A 16,196-nucleotide genomic window follows, 5' to 3' on the forward strand; every position below is an offset into this window, starting at 1 on the left:
GATAAAGAGCTGCAGCAGAGGTATGCCCAGATCTATAACCATTGACAGCTGACTTTTGGTATACAGATGTCAATCTTGACCCATGACGAAGAGAGATTAGGATGAGTTGCCATTACGTCATTACTTATGTTGGCAAGCATATCTCTCAGCTACTCCCTGTGGTGTTCCCTTTACCGACGTATACTGCGACTTGGTTCTTCTCTGCCATCGCATGCATACATCCGACCATTCTCGACTTGGAAAGTGTTTAAAAAGCGACTTGTCATTCAAAACGTTTACTTTTGCATTGGTGGCGCCCAATACCGCAATGGTCGGTGATGGCCGATGCAACCGTGGGAGAGTTGCTGGTCTCCAAAGGTGGCACTCGCCGCTATAGGCGGATAACTAAGTTTTGGGACTTTTGAATGGTTTGTTGTGTTTTTATTCTTTGGATAGACCAACAATGACAAGAAGCGACCATATGCAGGATGCGAAATTGTGGGTGTCAAACTATCGATCGGGATGTATGGTACTCACGTACGGTCAGTCAAGTGTTGACATCGCAACTCGCCAGACGTCCTGATATCTTGTTGGGTAGGCTTAGGCATGCCTTTTTTGAGGCAAGGGTTAATATAGCGCATAGCGATTGCCAAGCGCCATAGCACCGACACTCTTTTCCATCCCGTCCCAAGTTCTCTCTCAAAGCCTCCAGCCGCTACGCCTAGGCTGCGTCTTTCGGTCCCACAGGAGAGCCCTCCCTATGATACTCTAGGCATCACTCTGGAAACAAAGGCAAAGTCTATCAATGTGGATATTACACTAGAGGGCAAGGCGAGAACTGCTCGAGAACTGAAGCAGATTGTTGAGAAGATGGGTAACGATGCCATGGCATACTATCATATTGTAAATCAATTTCATTGTCATTATACCATTAACATCTTAGCCACAAGATCCTACGGTGAACTCCTTTACCATGCCACCTGTTCTCAGCGCTCTAGTGATCCTGCCTCTCGTTCTTTTGTTCTACCTTTTGCTAGCCCCTGCGTCTTCGCAAACAGCCACTTTGGGTAGATCCTTGGTCACGCGGTATCTTGGTAGATGGATGATTCCCGGAGCAGCATGGTTTGCTGCTGCTTGTGTATGTAATACCTTTAAGAGTTTGATTATTGGAAACTGACCTGATCATAGCATCTCGTCATTGAGCCCCTTGTTTTATTGAAAAGATTGATACGACATCGTGTTCCGATTGTGCCCAGTGTACGCCAGTCCTTCAATAATTGAAACTGGTTTTTCTAATCAAGTCATATAGACTCTGTACATGTTGACAGTCGTTTTGATTGGATTCGGCGGGTTCCTAGCACTGAATCACGCTGGTGAGTGTGGCATGATACATCAGTATTCTATAAACCAACATCCAACTATAGTCATTCAAGAGCGCATTCGTCTCATTCTTCTAAGCGATGATTCAAGGAAAACGCAATGAAGAGTCGTTATATCAGAGCGACATCTCGCCTCATTTCTCGTGGAAAATAATCAAGTCGCCTTCCATTAGCTTTTGTAATCTTCTAATTAAGATCTATAAACGTATACAGGCTTCATTCATTTTGTATTGAATGCTGCGGGTATAGATTGTTTGAGAACATCGAGAGATAGTCATTCCATGAAACTAATGTAAAGTGACGCATATGATTTATATGAATACATATATTAGAATCCATGATACTTGAGTTTGAATAAACATGTGATGAGATAGAACCAATTTTTTACAGACGAACAATTCTATATGTTGCTAGTTTCACTTTATTGACGGTGCCAATCATGCGTACAGTGTGTCCAGGAACATCTCTGCCAGTTTGGGGACGACATGCGGGCCAGCTGGCGTCTGTCCTAAACCTGTAATATGCATGAATCAACTGGAACGCATTGTCACAAGATTTAAAAACCCACCATACAAAGCAACCATATCACCCTCCTTCTCCCCGCTAGACACCTTTCTCACCTTTTCTAAAACCTCGTGGAGGTCTTTGGCTAGCTGGTCCACGGTTTGTGCAGATAATCGCTAAAATTGTTGGTAAATTTTGCAATCAATAATCCTTGACTAGACTTACAGTGAAAGCCATATGCAAACCTCCACCTCCTCCAAGAGCACTCAAATGCCAGCCCTTCTTGCTCATGGCATCCCCCACAGCGTAAATATTGACGTTTTTACTGTTGAAAGCAACAACGGAAGCTTTGGGATCGCCGATTATGTAGAAGTCATCCGCAAATTGTGTTCTCAAGATAGTGGCAAATTGGCGAGCTGCAGATACAATCTGCTTACAAGATTCCAAATATCCACTGCAACCAAGTGAGCAGGTGAAAGAATAAGGGGAACACTTACTCTGCTCCAACATGGTTCAAGACAGCCCAAGCACCAGCCAAGACAGCTCCGGGCCTGATATATGTTATCAACACTGTGGATAACAAATAAAAAAGAACTCTTACCTTGAACCAGCCATTGAAGGACTAGCGTAAACACCGCCTTCCCAATCCGGTAACACATGGTATTGATACTTTCGCAGTTCCGAAGAATGGTACATGATAACAGAAGTGCCTTATGGAATACATCAGCTGTTAATATCATGTTAAGAACACGCCAGTGACTCACCCTTTGGGCAGAAAGCATACTTGTGCTATGAAATATTATCAGCCGAATTATTTAATCAATTGAATCCACAAACAATATCGCAACTGATGGCTGTGACACCAGGTAGCCTGAAATCGAAGACGGGAACACCTTCACCAAACCCAGCTTTGTGTAGGAATGGGATGATAAATGAACCAAGGCAACAATCCACGTGAAGGCCAATTTTGTAGCGTTGGGCAAGTTTGGCAAGCTCTGGGATTGGATCCTACAGAAACATTAGCTGCTCGTTGATCACTATACAAAATGAACTCACCATGGTCCCATCAGGGAAATTGACGGCTGAGCCAACAATCATAATTGTGTTGGGGTTACTGTATCAATCAGCTACTGATATGACTGCTGGAAAGCATACATACATGGCTCGCTTCATGGCCTTCAAATCTGCTTTTCGGGTCTCTTTGTTTACAGGGATGACGTGAAGTTTTATTTTGAAATATTCGCATGCTTTCCAAAAGGCTGCATGGGCGGAAGATGGTATAATCCTGGTAGTATATCGTTAGCACTCGCTATGGATCACGAAATAATCGCTTGACGCACATTTCCGGTCTACTTATACCTTTGATGTCCCTTGCCCAGTCTCTATGAGCCTTACATGACATAAGGATTGATTCAGTGCCACCAGAAGTAGCTAACCTATGGTTCAGCATTTTGTCTTTTATGTTAGCTAGAGAATCAAAATTTACTCGTGCCGGCTCCCTTCGATCCATTATATCTAGATTTTTCGTTAGCCGCATGCAATTAATCAGCGGGAAATGGCGTACAAGTTGAGAACCATGCTAACAATCTCGCCTTCCATTTTTCGTACGCCCGGGAAAACATCCGGATGCAAAGGATTGCTGACAATAAATTGGCTCATCGCGTTGACAATAATTTCATTCAAATCATCGCCCCCCTAAAGTCATGAGTGAATAATCCTCTTGGTAGGCCAGCAAACCCAGACTCACATGATAGACAGCCCCGCTCACTCGACCTTCGTTGACGTCGCCCTTCTCCAATTTTTTCATGTTGCTAAACTCTCTTACTAGCCACTCTTTATCCCGACCATGCTCAGGTAGTTCCTTGACACGCGTCAAGTCTATGCCTTCCGGATATGTTTCTGGTGCAAGCTTGTTACTGATTTCTTTCCTGGTCCTAGACAGCTCAGACTCAAGATGCTGACGGTGCTTAGGCATCTTAAGCATAATAGAGACAACAACCTAAAAGCAGTCAGTACGCAGGATCGCACTGATGCGAAACAAAACTGACAGATTGGACACTCTTCTTCAGCTCTTTAATTGTGCCGCTTATACCTCTTGCACGGACATGACGAAAGCCATCTATAAAGACATACTTGACCAGCCAGTAGGTGACGGCAACTCGAGCGACTTGGTCGAAGCGCCGTTGAATGCTCTCCGGGGAGGCTGTTAAGGACGAAATGATTGGCATTGGTGTATGTGGATATCTATTGTTTAATTTTTGAGCAATGAGAAATAAATGCAAAATCAAAAAAGAGATACAAATGCGGATAGCAATATAGCTTTTTTTTGTGAGGAATTTGACTTTTGTACTGCGGATCGCGTGCCTGATGACGGTGTGGTGAGACGCGAGAGTGGAGAGAATCGAATAAATTAAATCATTAATAAATCAATCAATGACTTTATGTTTAGCGTTTCTGTACTTTGAAATACAAAAATCGTTATAAAATGCCAGAATTACCAGGTGAATCTTTTTGATTATTGGTCTCTATAAAAGCTGAAGAAAGTCTCAGAGGTAGAGCGCGCACGCAGGCTGATACAAGACACGTGTTGGGGATACAAGATAGCTTCGGTGGATACTACGGAAGATAAGATAGTCTTTACAGGAGGAACAGACCATGACGAATTCGTAAGGGATGGATTCAATGGCAACGCTGATATGCGGAAAGGCGCGGGAGCTTGAAGGGAGGACCATTACTGGATGCGAGCGCAAGGGCAAAACGTGAGCGTTACATGTAAACAAAAATCTGAGTTATTTAACCACAAGGCACAGGTTTTGGATGACTTTATCTGGAACAGGACGATTCCCGGTCATGCATTTTGGTATGACTGGAATGATTCAGCTCAAGGGACAAGAGCCGACTTGGTACCGACGGCGGCCCAAAGAAAGTGCAGACATTTGGCCTCCTCGAGTAAATATGCAGTGTGACCTCTTCAGAGTCTAGATCCTGGCGCTGACAATCGAGTAGTTTCATAAGTTGTAAGTAAGTGAGAAATCGATGGTTCATTCTGACACGTTTCTGTCCCACAGCATCTTGTCGCTTGAGCCTCAAGATGGTTCAGTGGGAAATGAGCGACGAGAATTAGCGTTTATAGACGGCACGTTTGTTCCAGGAGATGACTTAATACCTTCTTATCGGATTGTTCAATAGCTCGTCGACTCGGCCGTCTCAGGCTCGTAAAAGACCCAGTTGCTTCTTATCCTCCTGTTTCCAAGCTAGGATTTGATCCTATCTTGAATCATCCCACTTTAGACAAATTTCAAGATTTGATTCAAGGCAAGAAAGGTACTGTTAAGGGAATGATTATGGATCAAGCTTTTAGTGCCGGGGTTGGCAACGTAGGTTATCTTCCTTGTTACATACCACGAGACTAACTTATGCTAGTGGGTTGCGGACGAGTAGGCCTTTCCTTCAAATAATGTAATCAGATGAGAAGCTGATCCACCTTTCCCTCTTGAACATTAGGGTGCTTTACCAGGCTCGTATCCATCCATCTTGCCCTGTATCATCTCTGTCGGAGCAGAATATCAAAGATCTACACTACCAACTTCGCGCCGTCCCTCTAGCAGCTGTGTCAGTCAATGCCGACTCCAAACACTTTCCAAGGGACTGGCTATTTCAGTGGCGATGGGGAAAGGGAAAGGAGACAAGAAAAAGGAAAGGTCAAAGTGAGAAAGCTGTTGACGGAGAGGACGGAGAAGATGTTGAACCAGAAGATAAGAAGTTCTTGCGATTGGTGTGTACTCCTGATCTTTTAACACATTTCAGACGAGTAACTTCTCTTTAGCCTGATGGCCTACCCGCCACAATAAAATTCATTGAGGTCGGCGGACGCACGACAGCACTGGTTGATGAATTACAAAAAATGCCCAAAGGTATTGAAATAAAGCCAAAGATAAGCAAAGGCGGTAAGAAAAGCCGGAAGAGGATTGTAAACAAGAGTTCTGTAAGTACTTGAGCTCAAGATCATATACACTGAGCAGCTGATGGTATAAGGACAAATCTGAGCTATCTGATTCTGATGAAGATAAGCCGGTTTTGAAGAAAGCGAGAACTTCCAGACAAAAAGCTATAGAAGAAATTCAAGAACGAAAAGCTGAAAATGCCATGCTTAGCGAGGAACAGGCTCCCAAAGAAAATCGATTATTGCGTGTGAGGTTTATCACCATAAAACAACGAAACTGAGTTGATTTTCACTCTAGTCACTAAGGGCCAAAAAGTCACCATCCAAACCGGCCACGGAACCATGGCTCAACAAAATAGGAACGAAAACAGGTAAAAAGCCGACAGCGTCAATGGCTGGGCAATCCTCGGAGTTGTCAGAGGCCCCATAGTAAATTTGCGAGATGGGGAAGACAGAACTGTTCTTAATAGATCCTGTCGACATACGAGCATACTGTGGTATTGATCTGTGGTTTAGAAAGTTATGGAAATGCTCAAATTACATTGTGCCCTTTGCAACGAGCAGCGTGATACGCTATGCATGCTCAATAACCCTTTGACCTACATTGATACCTCCAACAATAAATCACGATATTAACCAGTATGAGAATGAGCTATATCAACATTTCTAAAAAGGGGTAGATATGATACAAGAAAGCCACTAAACGCGCTCATGGTGAGTCGGAATCATCTCTCATATCCCATCTCATGCGGTCTTAAGCATGCGAGCCCTGACGGCTATGACTCCTGTGCTTTCTAAAATCTGGTTGAGATGCACGACCAAGAATAGCCTCAGCTTCTTTGGAGCCTGCAGGAGGAATCTCTTCTGGGTTCAGAGAGACTTTGACAGGGGATTGCTTATCAATATAAGCCTTAGCAAAGATAATATCGAGATCTTCAAGACTAAACTTCTTTGTCTCTGTGTATAGTCATTAGCATCATCTTTTTATCGGATTCGTCGACGTACCAGGGAAGAAAATGTACGTCAAAGGGAAGATGATAATGGCGTTGACACAAGCAAAAAAGGCATATGTACCCCAACGAATATTGGCAAACATAGGGCCGGTAGCCATGACGACCATAAAGTTGAAGATCCAGTTGGATGCGGTGGACAAAGCATTGGCAGGTGCACGAATTCGAAGAGGAGTGACTTCGGCAGGATAAAGCCAAGTGATACCAAGAAATCCGACAGAGAACCAAGTGTTGAACAAGAAGAGCATAAGAACAGAAACGACTTGAGCGGCCTTGTTCTCCTCTTTGGATTTGTTGTACAAACCAGCAAGCACAGCCATCGTAGCAGCTTGAAAGGCAGACATCCAAAGCATTAGTCGCCGACGACCTGCTCGCTCAATAATGAGAATGGCAACAAGACTGAACCAAAGTTAGAGACACCACAAAATAGGAGAGATGATACTTGCGAAGTCATGAAATAACAAGTCCCATTCACACCAGAGATAATTCGAGACATTTCATCAGACAGACCGAGACCAGAAAGTACTGAAGTGAGGTAGTACGTGATGAGACTGACGATTGATCAGCATCCGCGTCAAACAGATATCTTGAAATGAACTTACTTAATACCACAAATTTGCTGAAAGCATTGAGCTCCCACACCCAGCAATGTTCTTCTAAAGTTCTGGGTCTTGCCATGTGAAAAGATCTCTCTAAACTTGAAACCGCCGACATGTTCAGCAGCAATGGTGTCGCAGATGCCGTGAAAGGTGTTAATAACCTTGGGATCGTTGACGGTGGTGTTGTCGAGAGCTGCAAGGACAGCAAGAGATTCGGCATATCTTTCCTTGGACGCAAGCCATCGGGGTGATTCAGGCAGACGAAAGACATACTGCCATGGTTGTTAACACTTGCCATTGACAAAAAGTAGCTACTTGCCATGCAGAACACCATGATCAACACAAAGAGAATTTGGAAAGCAATAGGAAATCTCCAACTGATGGACCCTGTTGTATAAAAGAAAGCGAGATCCATCCAGTAAGAAATCATAATTCCAAAAGTAATCTGAGACCAGTCAACACTGATCCAGTCAACTACGACAAAACTCACAAGCGATCCTTCTACCAACACGAGTTGTCCTCGTCGATGTGGCTTGGCACATTCGCTCTGATAGGCAGGAACTGTGGATGTCAAAAGACCGTTTCCAATCCCAGTAATGACACGGGCAACGAGCATCATCGCATAGTCCACAGCAGCCGTTTGCAAGATGGCGCCAATAAGCATGATGATCCCTCCTCTGTCAAGAGGTCAGCCAGTGCGTGCCACCCAAAAGCAAGCTCACAAAGATATGGTATGCCGACGGCCAATCTTGTCACCAAGCCAAAGGTTTGAAAGCGCGCCTGCCATACAACCAATCTCATCTAGCCCTCCGATCAGCAAGGAGCATACTCGGCTAACTAATCAACCCACAGATTGCAACCATAAACGACTGAAGAGTCGCGGTACGAGATCCTTCAAATCCGCCAGCAGTCTGAGGAAACTGCTCTTCGAACGATCTAAGAGTTAAAAGACCAGACATAACACCCTGATCATAGCCTTTGAAAATTCAGCATCGCAACAAGCTGCCACAATACCTACCAAAGAGTGTAAATCCCGTGCCGGCGACAAAGGTGACCTATCCACACATGAGCACATGCAAGCTTCGACCCTCGGACAGCTTACCATCCATGTCAGCCATTTTCCAGTAATCCTCGACGGCTTTACACTCTGAGCCGCTTGCAAATCCTCCTCTGACAACCTGAAAGCATTCCCCGGAGTGTCCACCGTGGCATGATCAGAAGTATAGTCCAGATGCGTCGGTACTGTCTTTTCTTGTGAAAGAGCCATATCGAATTAACCCTACAGGCAGCTTAATGTACGTTTAAGACAGGTTTCGCCAAAAAGTCAAGGATCGCTCAACCTCTTTTAAACTCACGACGAACCATCCCAGCCTCGGATCTAACACCATTCCGGGTAGATATTTTTTTGCCATTTCTGACAAACACTGAGACGGAGCGATGATGAATACCCTGACCTAGGCCGGGTTAATCCAGGATATATAGACCAAGCGGGAATAGAGTCTACCGAAGAGGAAGATGGGTTAGTAACGAGTGCCAGCCGTCGGGATGATATCAGTAACGTCGGGCGTCTGTCAAAGTCCCATGTCGCTCCACAAGCAAGAGACCCCATATATTGCCCCCAGGAAAAGCTGGAGCTATGTGGGGCTTACGGATCAAGCATACTACATACGACGTCAGGGGCTCTTGTCTGTAATCTATCTCAACCCAACGCTCACCTCGGTAGCCCCGTCCCATGCCAAGAGACCCCAACTGGAACAGGCGCTCTTCCATTTTCCCTTTCCATTCCCTCTTGCTCGACTCTCCATCTTGAAAATCATTTCCACTCTATGTACGTAAGAGAAGGATTAAAAGCACGAGGAAACAATCCCGAAGTACTTGGACAAACAACGTTGGCGAGATCCGACATCTTGCCGATAGGACCGGCTATGTCCGGGCTTGAGTAAGTGGTGATGTCATCGTTTTTAATATGGGTAAGTGACAAGAAAGTACATGCGTAATGGGAGTTGCCGAAGAATGGGTGAGAAATAGGCGTAGAGTATAGTATGGATAGGCATGCGAATGACTAGCGTGCCTAATTTTACAGCACGTCGTATAGTCCTAAAGAAATCTTCTTTACCGTTCCTGTACTCTTTTATATGCTATCCATATAAACAAGGTCAAACCCTTGACAGGAGGACTGGGAATGGAAAAGACCAACTTACTGGGGAAAAGTATGTAGGCAACAGAGTATACCAGTGGAATAACGCAGCAGAGGTGGACTGTAGGCTTCAGCTTGGTCTAGCATGGCTATGAGTAGGGTGTAAAGGTCGTAAGGTGGTTGAAGAGATTTGACATTGAGAAAAATCGCATCCATTCAAGGAGAAGATTGTTGTGAGTAGTATTGAGAGGCTTACTAGGACTGCACACTGCAAGTTTTCTACTGCAGAGAGCCATAAGCATGCCCAGATTATAATCTCAGAGTTATTGTCATGTATATTGGCGATGATGAGATACTTTGAAAAGGAGCAAAGTGATTATGATTTTCAGTGTATAAGGGAAACGGTGACATCACAACAATTGATAATTTTGACTTTGGCCGAAAGTTGGGATTGTCTTTTACATTTACAAAAAGTCTGTTTATCGCTGTTCATAAAAAGTTGGGTATAAGAGCATTTGGAGAGACGACAACTCTTGACAGTTTAGGCCACTTGGAATCACACGATGGCAGTAAGTATAGCTACCCGACAAGTCCAAAGGTTGAGCTGATAAACTTGCAGGGGAAAAGCAAGTCCTCCCCTCTGACAATTGTCTTCAAACTGGGTTCGTGTCTGTCTTTTGCGTCTTGTTAGTTGGCTGAGGTTTGTCTTTATGTGATAGGAACTTCTTCAATCGTCTCTCCTACGTACCCTTTCCTTCCTCACTTGGAGCTTCTCTCGTCCGTTGTTGAAACCGTTGTGAAACTTCGGTCCCTTGGCCACAGAGTTGTGCTCGTTTCATCAGGCGCCATAGGAGTTGGCCTTGGGCGCATGAATAAGAAAGAAAGAGGGAAGGGACTGCATCAGAAACAGGTTTGTGTTATCAAAAACACTGCGTCAAGCATTGGCTGATGTGTCAAGGCTTTGGCGGCTATCGGCCAAGGAAGACTGATTGCATTATGGGACAATCTCTTCTCTCACCTAGATCAACCTACCGCTCAAATCTTGCTAACAAGAATGGATATTTCCGATGTAGGTTGGATTGAATGAAGTCTACATCGGGACTTACATGGCCAGCGTACTCGTTATCTCAATGCTCAAAACACCTTCTCTGAGCTTTTGCAGATGGGCGTTGTCCCTATTGTCAACGAAAACGATACTGTCTCTGTCTCTGTACGTTTTTTCCGCCTGTGCTTACTTCCATGTCAGGATGTCTTACGCCTCGCCAGGAAATCAAATTTGGGGATAATGACACTTTATCGGCTATATCATCAGCCATCTGTCATGCAGACTACTTGTTCCTGTTGACGGATGTTGAATGCTTGTATGCCTGCTTTTGATCATCTTTTCATATGCAAGAAAGACTGAACATTGCTTTTATCGCAGGTATACTGACAATCCTCGAAATAACCCTGATGCTAAACCCGTCACAATTGTAAGAGATATTCAAAAGGTCAAGCAACAAGGTAAGTCTAAATGTGTCTTGCCTCTCTGGTATGATAGTTTTAATTTCAATTACGCTGCAGTGTCTACATCAACTCTCGGGACGTCTTTAGGTACCGGCGGTATGTCGACCAAGCTTATTGCTGCCGAACTTGCCACTGCAGCAGGTACTACAACGGTTATTATGCATTCTCGAAATGTCAAAGATGCATTCAAAGTCATTGAAGTTGGTCGAGGACCTTGCAGAGAAACCTCTGTCGAGGATGTCAAGGAACTAGAGAATGGAGTGCTTTGTACAAGATTTTTGAGAAGAGAATTTGCGTTAAAAGAGTGAGTGCTGGTAGACACAACTACCGGGTGAGGCAAACAAGTCGTTGACTGTTAATAGTCGGAAATGGTGGATTACTCATGGTCTTCACTCTGCTGGATCGATCACGATTGACGAAGGCGCTTATCGAGCTATACAACGCAAGGAATCCGGAGGTAGACTCCTCCCGGCCGGAGTCCTTAAAGTTGTGGGACCTTTTGCGAGTCATCAGGCCGTCAAGCTTATTGTTCGTCGCCGAAAAGGAGGTATTGCAGGAGAACTGAGGGATAGTATAGATGGGAGCTTGACTGGAAGTCCCACGCCTGATGCCGCTAGCGTTCTTACCTCTCCGACACTGCGATCCTCTAGGTCCACCGCAACTGGACCTGATACTAATCCCCTTCCCATCACTCTCTCTCCACAAAGCGCTGTGGTCGAGCCAGATACCCCCAGCCTTCAACCCATCCGCTCCCTTACTTCTTCCGTTCAATCTCTTGATCCCCTCAGTTGGTCTGTGCCTTCTAGTCCAACCATAACAGCTTTAGCTGAGAAACTTGCCAATAATACTAATGGCGCTTTAGGGGCTGCAGCTTTAGCAGGATTCACAGCTGGAAGCATGAGCGGTGACAGTCTGGGAGCTGGGAATGGGGGAGATGACTATGAAGAGTGGGAAGAAGCTGAATTTGGAAAAGGTTTAACGCAATATAATTCAGTTGAGATCGATCGTATTAAAGGTCATAATTCGTACGTGTATTGCTCTACCCTAGTTCTCAAAACAAGCTATAAGCTGACCAAATTTGTGTCTCTCTGCAGGTCACATATTGAACAGATTTTGGGATACAATGATTGCGAGCATGTGGTCGATTCTATTACTTTCTTATAATTTATCTTGTTTTTTGGTAGCAAATGGCAATGAGACCAAGTCAGAGCAGATCCTAATCACAGTTGACATGATGGGTTGTATAGCTTCACAAGGTGCAACATAGATGAACAATAATTTTACTGATTAAAAGACCACCGTATGAGGCTTTCTGTTAATACAGAAATTGAAAAGCGAACCATGACTACATATTCACGGGCATATCAGACCCCTACCAATACATGCTCAACCATTTTTTTCCTTTCATCATCAATGTGGAAAGGAAAAAATGAACATAGTCCCAGCGTTGATCAGATGGGTTGTGAGAAAACAGTAAGAGAAAAAAAAGAGAAGAATAGAAGCTTATTGTGATAAGACGAAAGATGTAAAGTTGGATCAGCTAGCAAAGAAATTTATATAGCGCTCGAAAACAAACAGGAAGGAAATATGTTATGTACAGAATGTCTATAGAGGAAAGCGAAATGGAATCATGAAACAAAACAAAGTGTGAGAGCAAGAGAATAGAATTTATTCTTGACCAAAGCCAAGAGTTTCTTCGACGCTAAATGGCACATTAACCCTTGAGCCTATATGTTCTTGTCTTAACAAGTAGACTCACGCAATAGTCAGCTTTTGTTCTAGTGCCTCGTAACTCTTGTAGGCTGGCAAATCAATTCTATTGAAACAAGTATGGCTCTTTGGTAACTGGGTGACCTCGCCTGCCTTCTCAATAGTGAATCTTCTCGGACCATCTGAGCCTTGCAAGTCCTTGAAGCCGTTGACCGGAATTCGAGAAGTGCCAGTGGTAAATTGAAGAAGGCGAGACTTCTTCTCGGCTGGCCAAGCTCTAACAATCTTCCAAAACCACTCAACAACTTCGTCTGAAGGGTTGCTTTATAAAGTGTCAGTGCAGCCTTTTTCTGACGGTAAACAACATACTATCCTCGGTAATCGGTGTGTTTTTGCCAATCATCTACGTCAATTTCAGACATACCGCCAATTAGCAGCTCCAGTTCCCTTTCATCAAAGACATTGATAAGCTCTTGAGGAATGAGCTCATTGAAGCCAGACATGAATGCCTGGAACTGCTCAGATACACGTCGAGAAATTCGATATTCGGTTACAAGACTACAACGAGTTAGGAATAAACAATATCAACTTTTGTCGCAACTTGAGGTACTTACTCGACATATTCTTTCTTATTATCCTCAGTAACCTCTATATCCCTCCCCCCTTCCTTCAAATCTACAGTAACAACCTCACCAAAGTGCTCCTCAGCAATAGAAAATGTATCCTCAATGACGCCAGTGATATCATTTTCCAACATCCAAGTCAGACCTCTAAACAAGCCTGCGTCAACACTTTCCAAATCTTGCAAGGAAATTTTTTTTCCCAGAATCATCTTGTAAAATGAGACAATGAAGTAGGCATCAAGAAAACGACGATGGAAGATACCCAAACCGACCACGCGACCAATGAATTTGAAGTAATTGAGGTGCTCTGGGTTAACGCCAGAGTTAGGATTAATTTGAAGGGTATAGTTGTCATGAGCAGAATACTCAAAAAGACAATAGAAGGGGTTAAACATTTCGTGCGAGAGGAGGAAGAAAAATTCTCTAGAAAGACCTCCATAGTCTAAACCATCTTCACCCTCAAACTTGATCATCAATCTCTTCTTTAAATCATTGGGCGTCTGTCTCATTATCTCGGTATAACTCCCCTCAAATATATTTTCTCGCGATACCTTCATATGACATTGGCCGGTGTTAGCTCTCATCTGTGGCTGACTCCTGAAATAGATCAATTTTCGCCTGAAGTCACGCTTGTACTGCGGTACATTCTGATCGAGAGATGAAGGCAGACGAGGATCATCCCAAGTAGTTGTACGAGTATTGTGGTCGACAAAGTAAACTCTGGCAGTGGCTGTAAGACGCATTTCCCATCCAGAGGGTAGAGGACCGAGCTGAGATACAGTCTGAGGCTGAACAGAAAGGTTACCTTGCTGTCCAGGAGCAATAAATCGCAAAAGCTGTTGGCGACGAGGGTCAACCCAAGTGGTTGTTCGAGTATTGTGGTCCACAAAGTAAGCTCGGCCTTCAGGTGTAAACCTTTGTTCCCAACCAGAGGGTAAAGGCCCTTGTCCTGCTGTAGTCGTGTTGCTTGTGTTGACTGCATTAACTCCTGCTGCTCCGGTAGGCGTAGCGGCATCTGTTCCAGCGTTGTTCGCGCTCTGTCCAATATCAAGCATCTCATCTGGCAATGTCCTTTGATTATGCCTTGCCCTTGCTTCTCCTGTACTTGTGGCTTGAGAAGCAGAGTTAGAGACCTGATCATTGGATGGTCGGTTCCAAGTGGTAGTACGAGTATTATGGTCGACGTAGTACTGACGGCCGAGATGATCTATACGGCGTTCCCAACCTGTGGGAAGTGGGCCGTATTGATCCGAGTGCGAATCAAACTCACCACCTCCACTACCACCTTGCTGGCCTGTAGAGGCTGCAACTGCCGTGGGAACCACGATGGGAGCATTGGAACCAGAGGTCGCACTGGTTTGAGTAGCTTGAGCAGTAGTGGCATCTGTGGCATGCAATGCGTTTCCCTCTTCCTGTGTCGCGATAGGCACAGTTGAACCGGGGCGTGAAATATTAGCACCAAAGATAGCGTTGTTTACAGCCAGAGTCGAGGAATTGGTGGCTGGTGTCTCAATTACAGAATTAATCCCAGAAGTAGCGGCAGGAGCAGAGATTCCTGGGACAGTCTGCGTAGAAAGATATACAATAAGTTTGCCTTGTACAGCCTGGCCATCAGATCCCTTTTTGAGGTCTTTGGTGAGCATCTCTGAAATGTTGTTAGCACGCTGAACAAGGTGTTCTAGCCGTCGACGCACCCTGACCCCCAAGTTCAAAATCAATTACATCTGAAACCTTGATATTGATCACACCAAGAAAGCCTTGATCCTGCTTTCTTTTGAACTTTCGCTGATCAAATATCTGAACGGCCACAATGGACGAGTCCTTCACCTCGCTATTGGGGAATGAACAAACACTCTCACTGGTCTATAAAATTTACATACATGTCAAAATTCCTATGGTGTACTCGATTAACATTGACAAAGATTATGAATGATCCTAAACTCACTCATTCCAATACGGATTCAGAGTCCTTTTGATCACTGATGTGGTGTGAATCTGTTCCGAGTCCACGGAAACAATGGCAAATGGATCCGGAAGACGAAGAATATCACGCTTGATCAATGAATCGGCAGCGACGACTGTTGATACGGGCAAGAGAGATGGACCATGGTAAAGAAGGGATGCGTCCAGCCAATTATGCAGAAAATGACGAGACGTGGGCAAAAAGGGATGAACAGGAACAGATGGAGAATAAAGGATCGATTGATTAGTATTCTCAGATCAATATCTATATTGTTTTGACAAAAAAACATACTCGTTATCTTGATCTTCCTCGTCCTAAAAGATTGATTTATAGCCACAGAGTTGATTAGTATCGCCCAAATGATTAAAATTTGATGAATTCAACAATTAGCAGCGTACGCTGGTGGGAATAAGCTGTGGCAACGCTTACAAATTTCTGTTCGCGGCTGCCGAATTGGCTACCATCTTGCGGCAAATTCAATGCGATTCAGATGATAGAGCTGTCCGAGTAAATAATAAAGGTAGAAAGTCAAAGAATAAATACAAAAGGAAAAAGAATTACATGAGAAATACTGAATTTGAGAATTCAATCAAGGGAATTGATAGCAAGGCGGAATCAAATTCATCCCCGAATCATCGCCACTGTTTAAATCTGACTAAGCATTTTCATCTCTCTTCTTTCAGCTATCACAAATATTCTATATAGTTTTGCCCATCGTGCATATCACGCCTTGGACGAGTCTTGATGTTATGCGCTGCAATATGTGTTGTTTGCCGCTAACAAACATCACTTCAGTATAGTATAATACTCGTTCTTGGGCTTTTCATAGTCATCATACCATCA

General features: G+C 44.2%; 6 protein-coding genes across 6 annotated transcripts; 3 read left to right on the forward strand and 3 right to left on the reverse strand.

The window, feature by feature from the left end:
* Positions 1-404: 404 nt before the first annotated feature.
* Positions 405-1,462, forward strand: L203_102308 (uncharacterized protein; the record flags this gene model as incomplete). The annotated part of the gene is made up of 9 exons (XM_066211735.1): positions 405-407; positions 467-477; positions 527-573; positions 623-882; positions 930-937; positions 1,051-1,117; positions 1,168-1,236; positions 1,289-1,352; positions 1,404-1,462. The coding sequence occupies 9 exons, from the start codon at positions 405-407 to the stop codon at positions 1,460-1,462; spliced, it is 588 nt and encodes a 195-aa protein (XP_066067832.1).
* A 280-nt stretch (positions 1,463-1,742) lies between these two features.
* Positions 1,743-4,090, reverse strand: L203_102309 (uncharacterized protein; the record flags this gene model as incomplete). Its single annotated transcript, XM_066211736.1, has 15 exons — positions 1,743-1,758; positions 1,806-1,872; positions 1,927-2,038; positions 2,088-2,316; positions 2,360-2,413; positions 2,464-2,572; positions 2,627-2,651; positions 2,700-2,870; positions 2,919-2,976; positions 3,022-3,147; positions 3,203-3,293; positions 3,349-3,377; positions 3,427-3,557; positions 3,610-3,861; positions 3,911-4,090. The coding sequence occupies 15 exons, from the start codon at positions 4,088-4,090 to the stop codon at positions 1,743-1,745; spliced, it is 1,650 nt and encodes a 549-aa protein (XP_066067833.1).
* A 257-nt stretch (positions 4,091-4,347) lies between these two features.
* On the forward strand, positions 4,348-6,235 carry L203_102310 (uncharacterized protein; the record flags this gene model as incomplete). The annotated part of the gene is made up of 11 exons (XM_066211737.1): positions 4,348-4,363; positions 4,413-4,528; positions 4,578-4,621; positions 4,673-4,822; positions 4,931-4,998; positions 5,052-5,239; positions 5,286-5,299; positions 5,367-5,637; positions 5,689-5,847; positions 5,898-6,053; positions 6,104-6,235. 11 exons carry the CDS (start codon positions 4,348-4,350, stop codon positions 6,233-6,235), a joined length of 1,314 nt encoding a protein of 437 aa, XP_066067834.1.
* Positions 6,236-6,559: 324 nt separating this feature from the next.
* Positions 6,560-8,681, reverse strand: L203_102311 (uncharacterized protein; the record flags this gene model as incomplete). Its single annotated transcript, XM_066211738.1, has 10 exons — positions 6,560-6,762; positions 6,811-7,214; positions 7,262-7,366; positions 7,418-7,686; positions 7,734-7,859; positions 7,905-8,091; positions 8,137-8,215; positions 8,265-8,390; positions 8,433-8,469; positions 8,517-8,681. 10 exons carry the CDS (start codon positions 8,679-8,681, stop codon positions 6,560-6,562), a joined length of 1,701 nt encoding a protein of 566 aa, XP_066067835.1.
* Positions 8,682-10,114: 1,433 nt separating this feature from the next.
* L203_102312 (glutamate 5-kinase) lies at positions 10,115-12,221 on the forward strand (the record flags this gene model as incomplete). The annotated part of the gene is made up of 10 exons (XM_066211739.1): positions 10,115-10,120; positions 10,171-10,213; positions 10,271-10,461; positions 10,510-10,620; positions 10,666-10,761; positions 10,818-10,912; positions 10,975-11,054; positions 11,115-11,361; positions 11,420-12,082; positions 12,152-12,221. The coding sequence occupies 10 exons, from the start codon at positions 10,115-10,117 to the stop codon at positions 12,219-12,221; spliced, it is 1,602 nt and encodes a 533-aa protein (XP_066067836.1).
* A 504-nt stretch (positions 12,222-12,725) lies between these two features.
* Positions 12,726-15,817, reverse strand: L203_102313 (uncharacterized protein; the record flags this gene model as incomplete). The annotated part of the gene is made up of 9 exons (XM_066211740.1): positions 12,726-12,759; positions 12,817-13,089; positions 13,137-13,325; positions 13,382-15,035; positions 15,085-15,221; positions 15,271-15,282; positions 15,336-15,468; positions 15,645-15,667; positions 15,783-15,817. The coding sequence occupies 9 exons, from the start codon at positions 15,815-15,817 to the stop codon at positions 12,726-12,728; spliced, it is 2,490 nt and encodes an 829-aa protein (XP_066067837.1).
* Positions 15,818-16,196: the final 379 nt, after the last annotated feature.

This window comes from Cryptococcus depauperatus, chromosome 3 (assembly GCF_001720195.1).
Source record: "Cryptococcus depauperatus CBS 7841 chromosome 3, complete sequence".
NCBI lineage: Eukaryota > Fungi > Basidiomycota > Tremellomycetes > Tremellales > Cryptococcaceae > Cryptococcus > Cryptococcus depauperatus.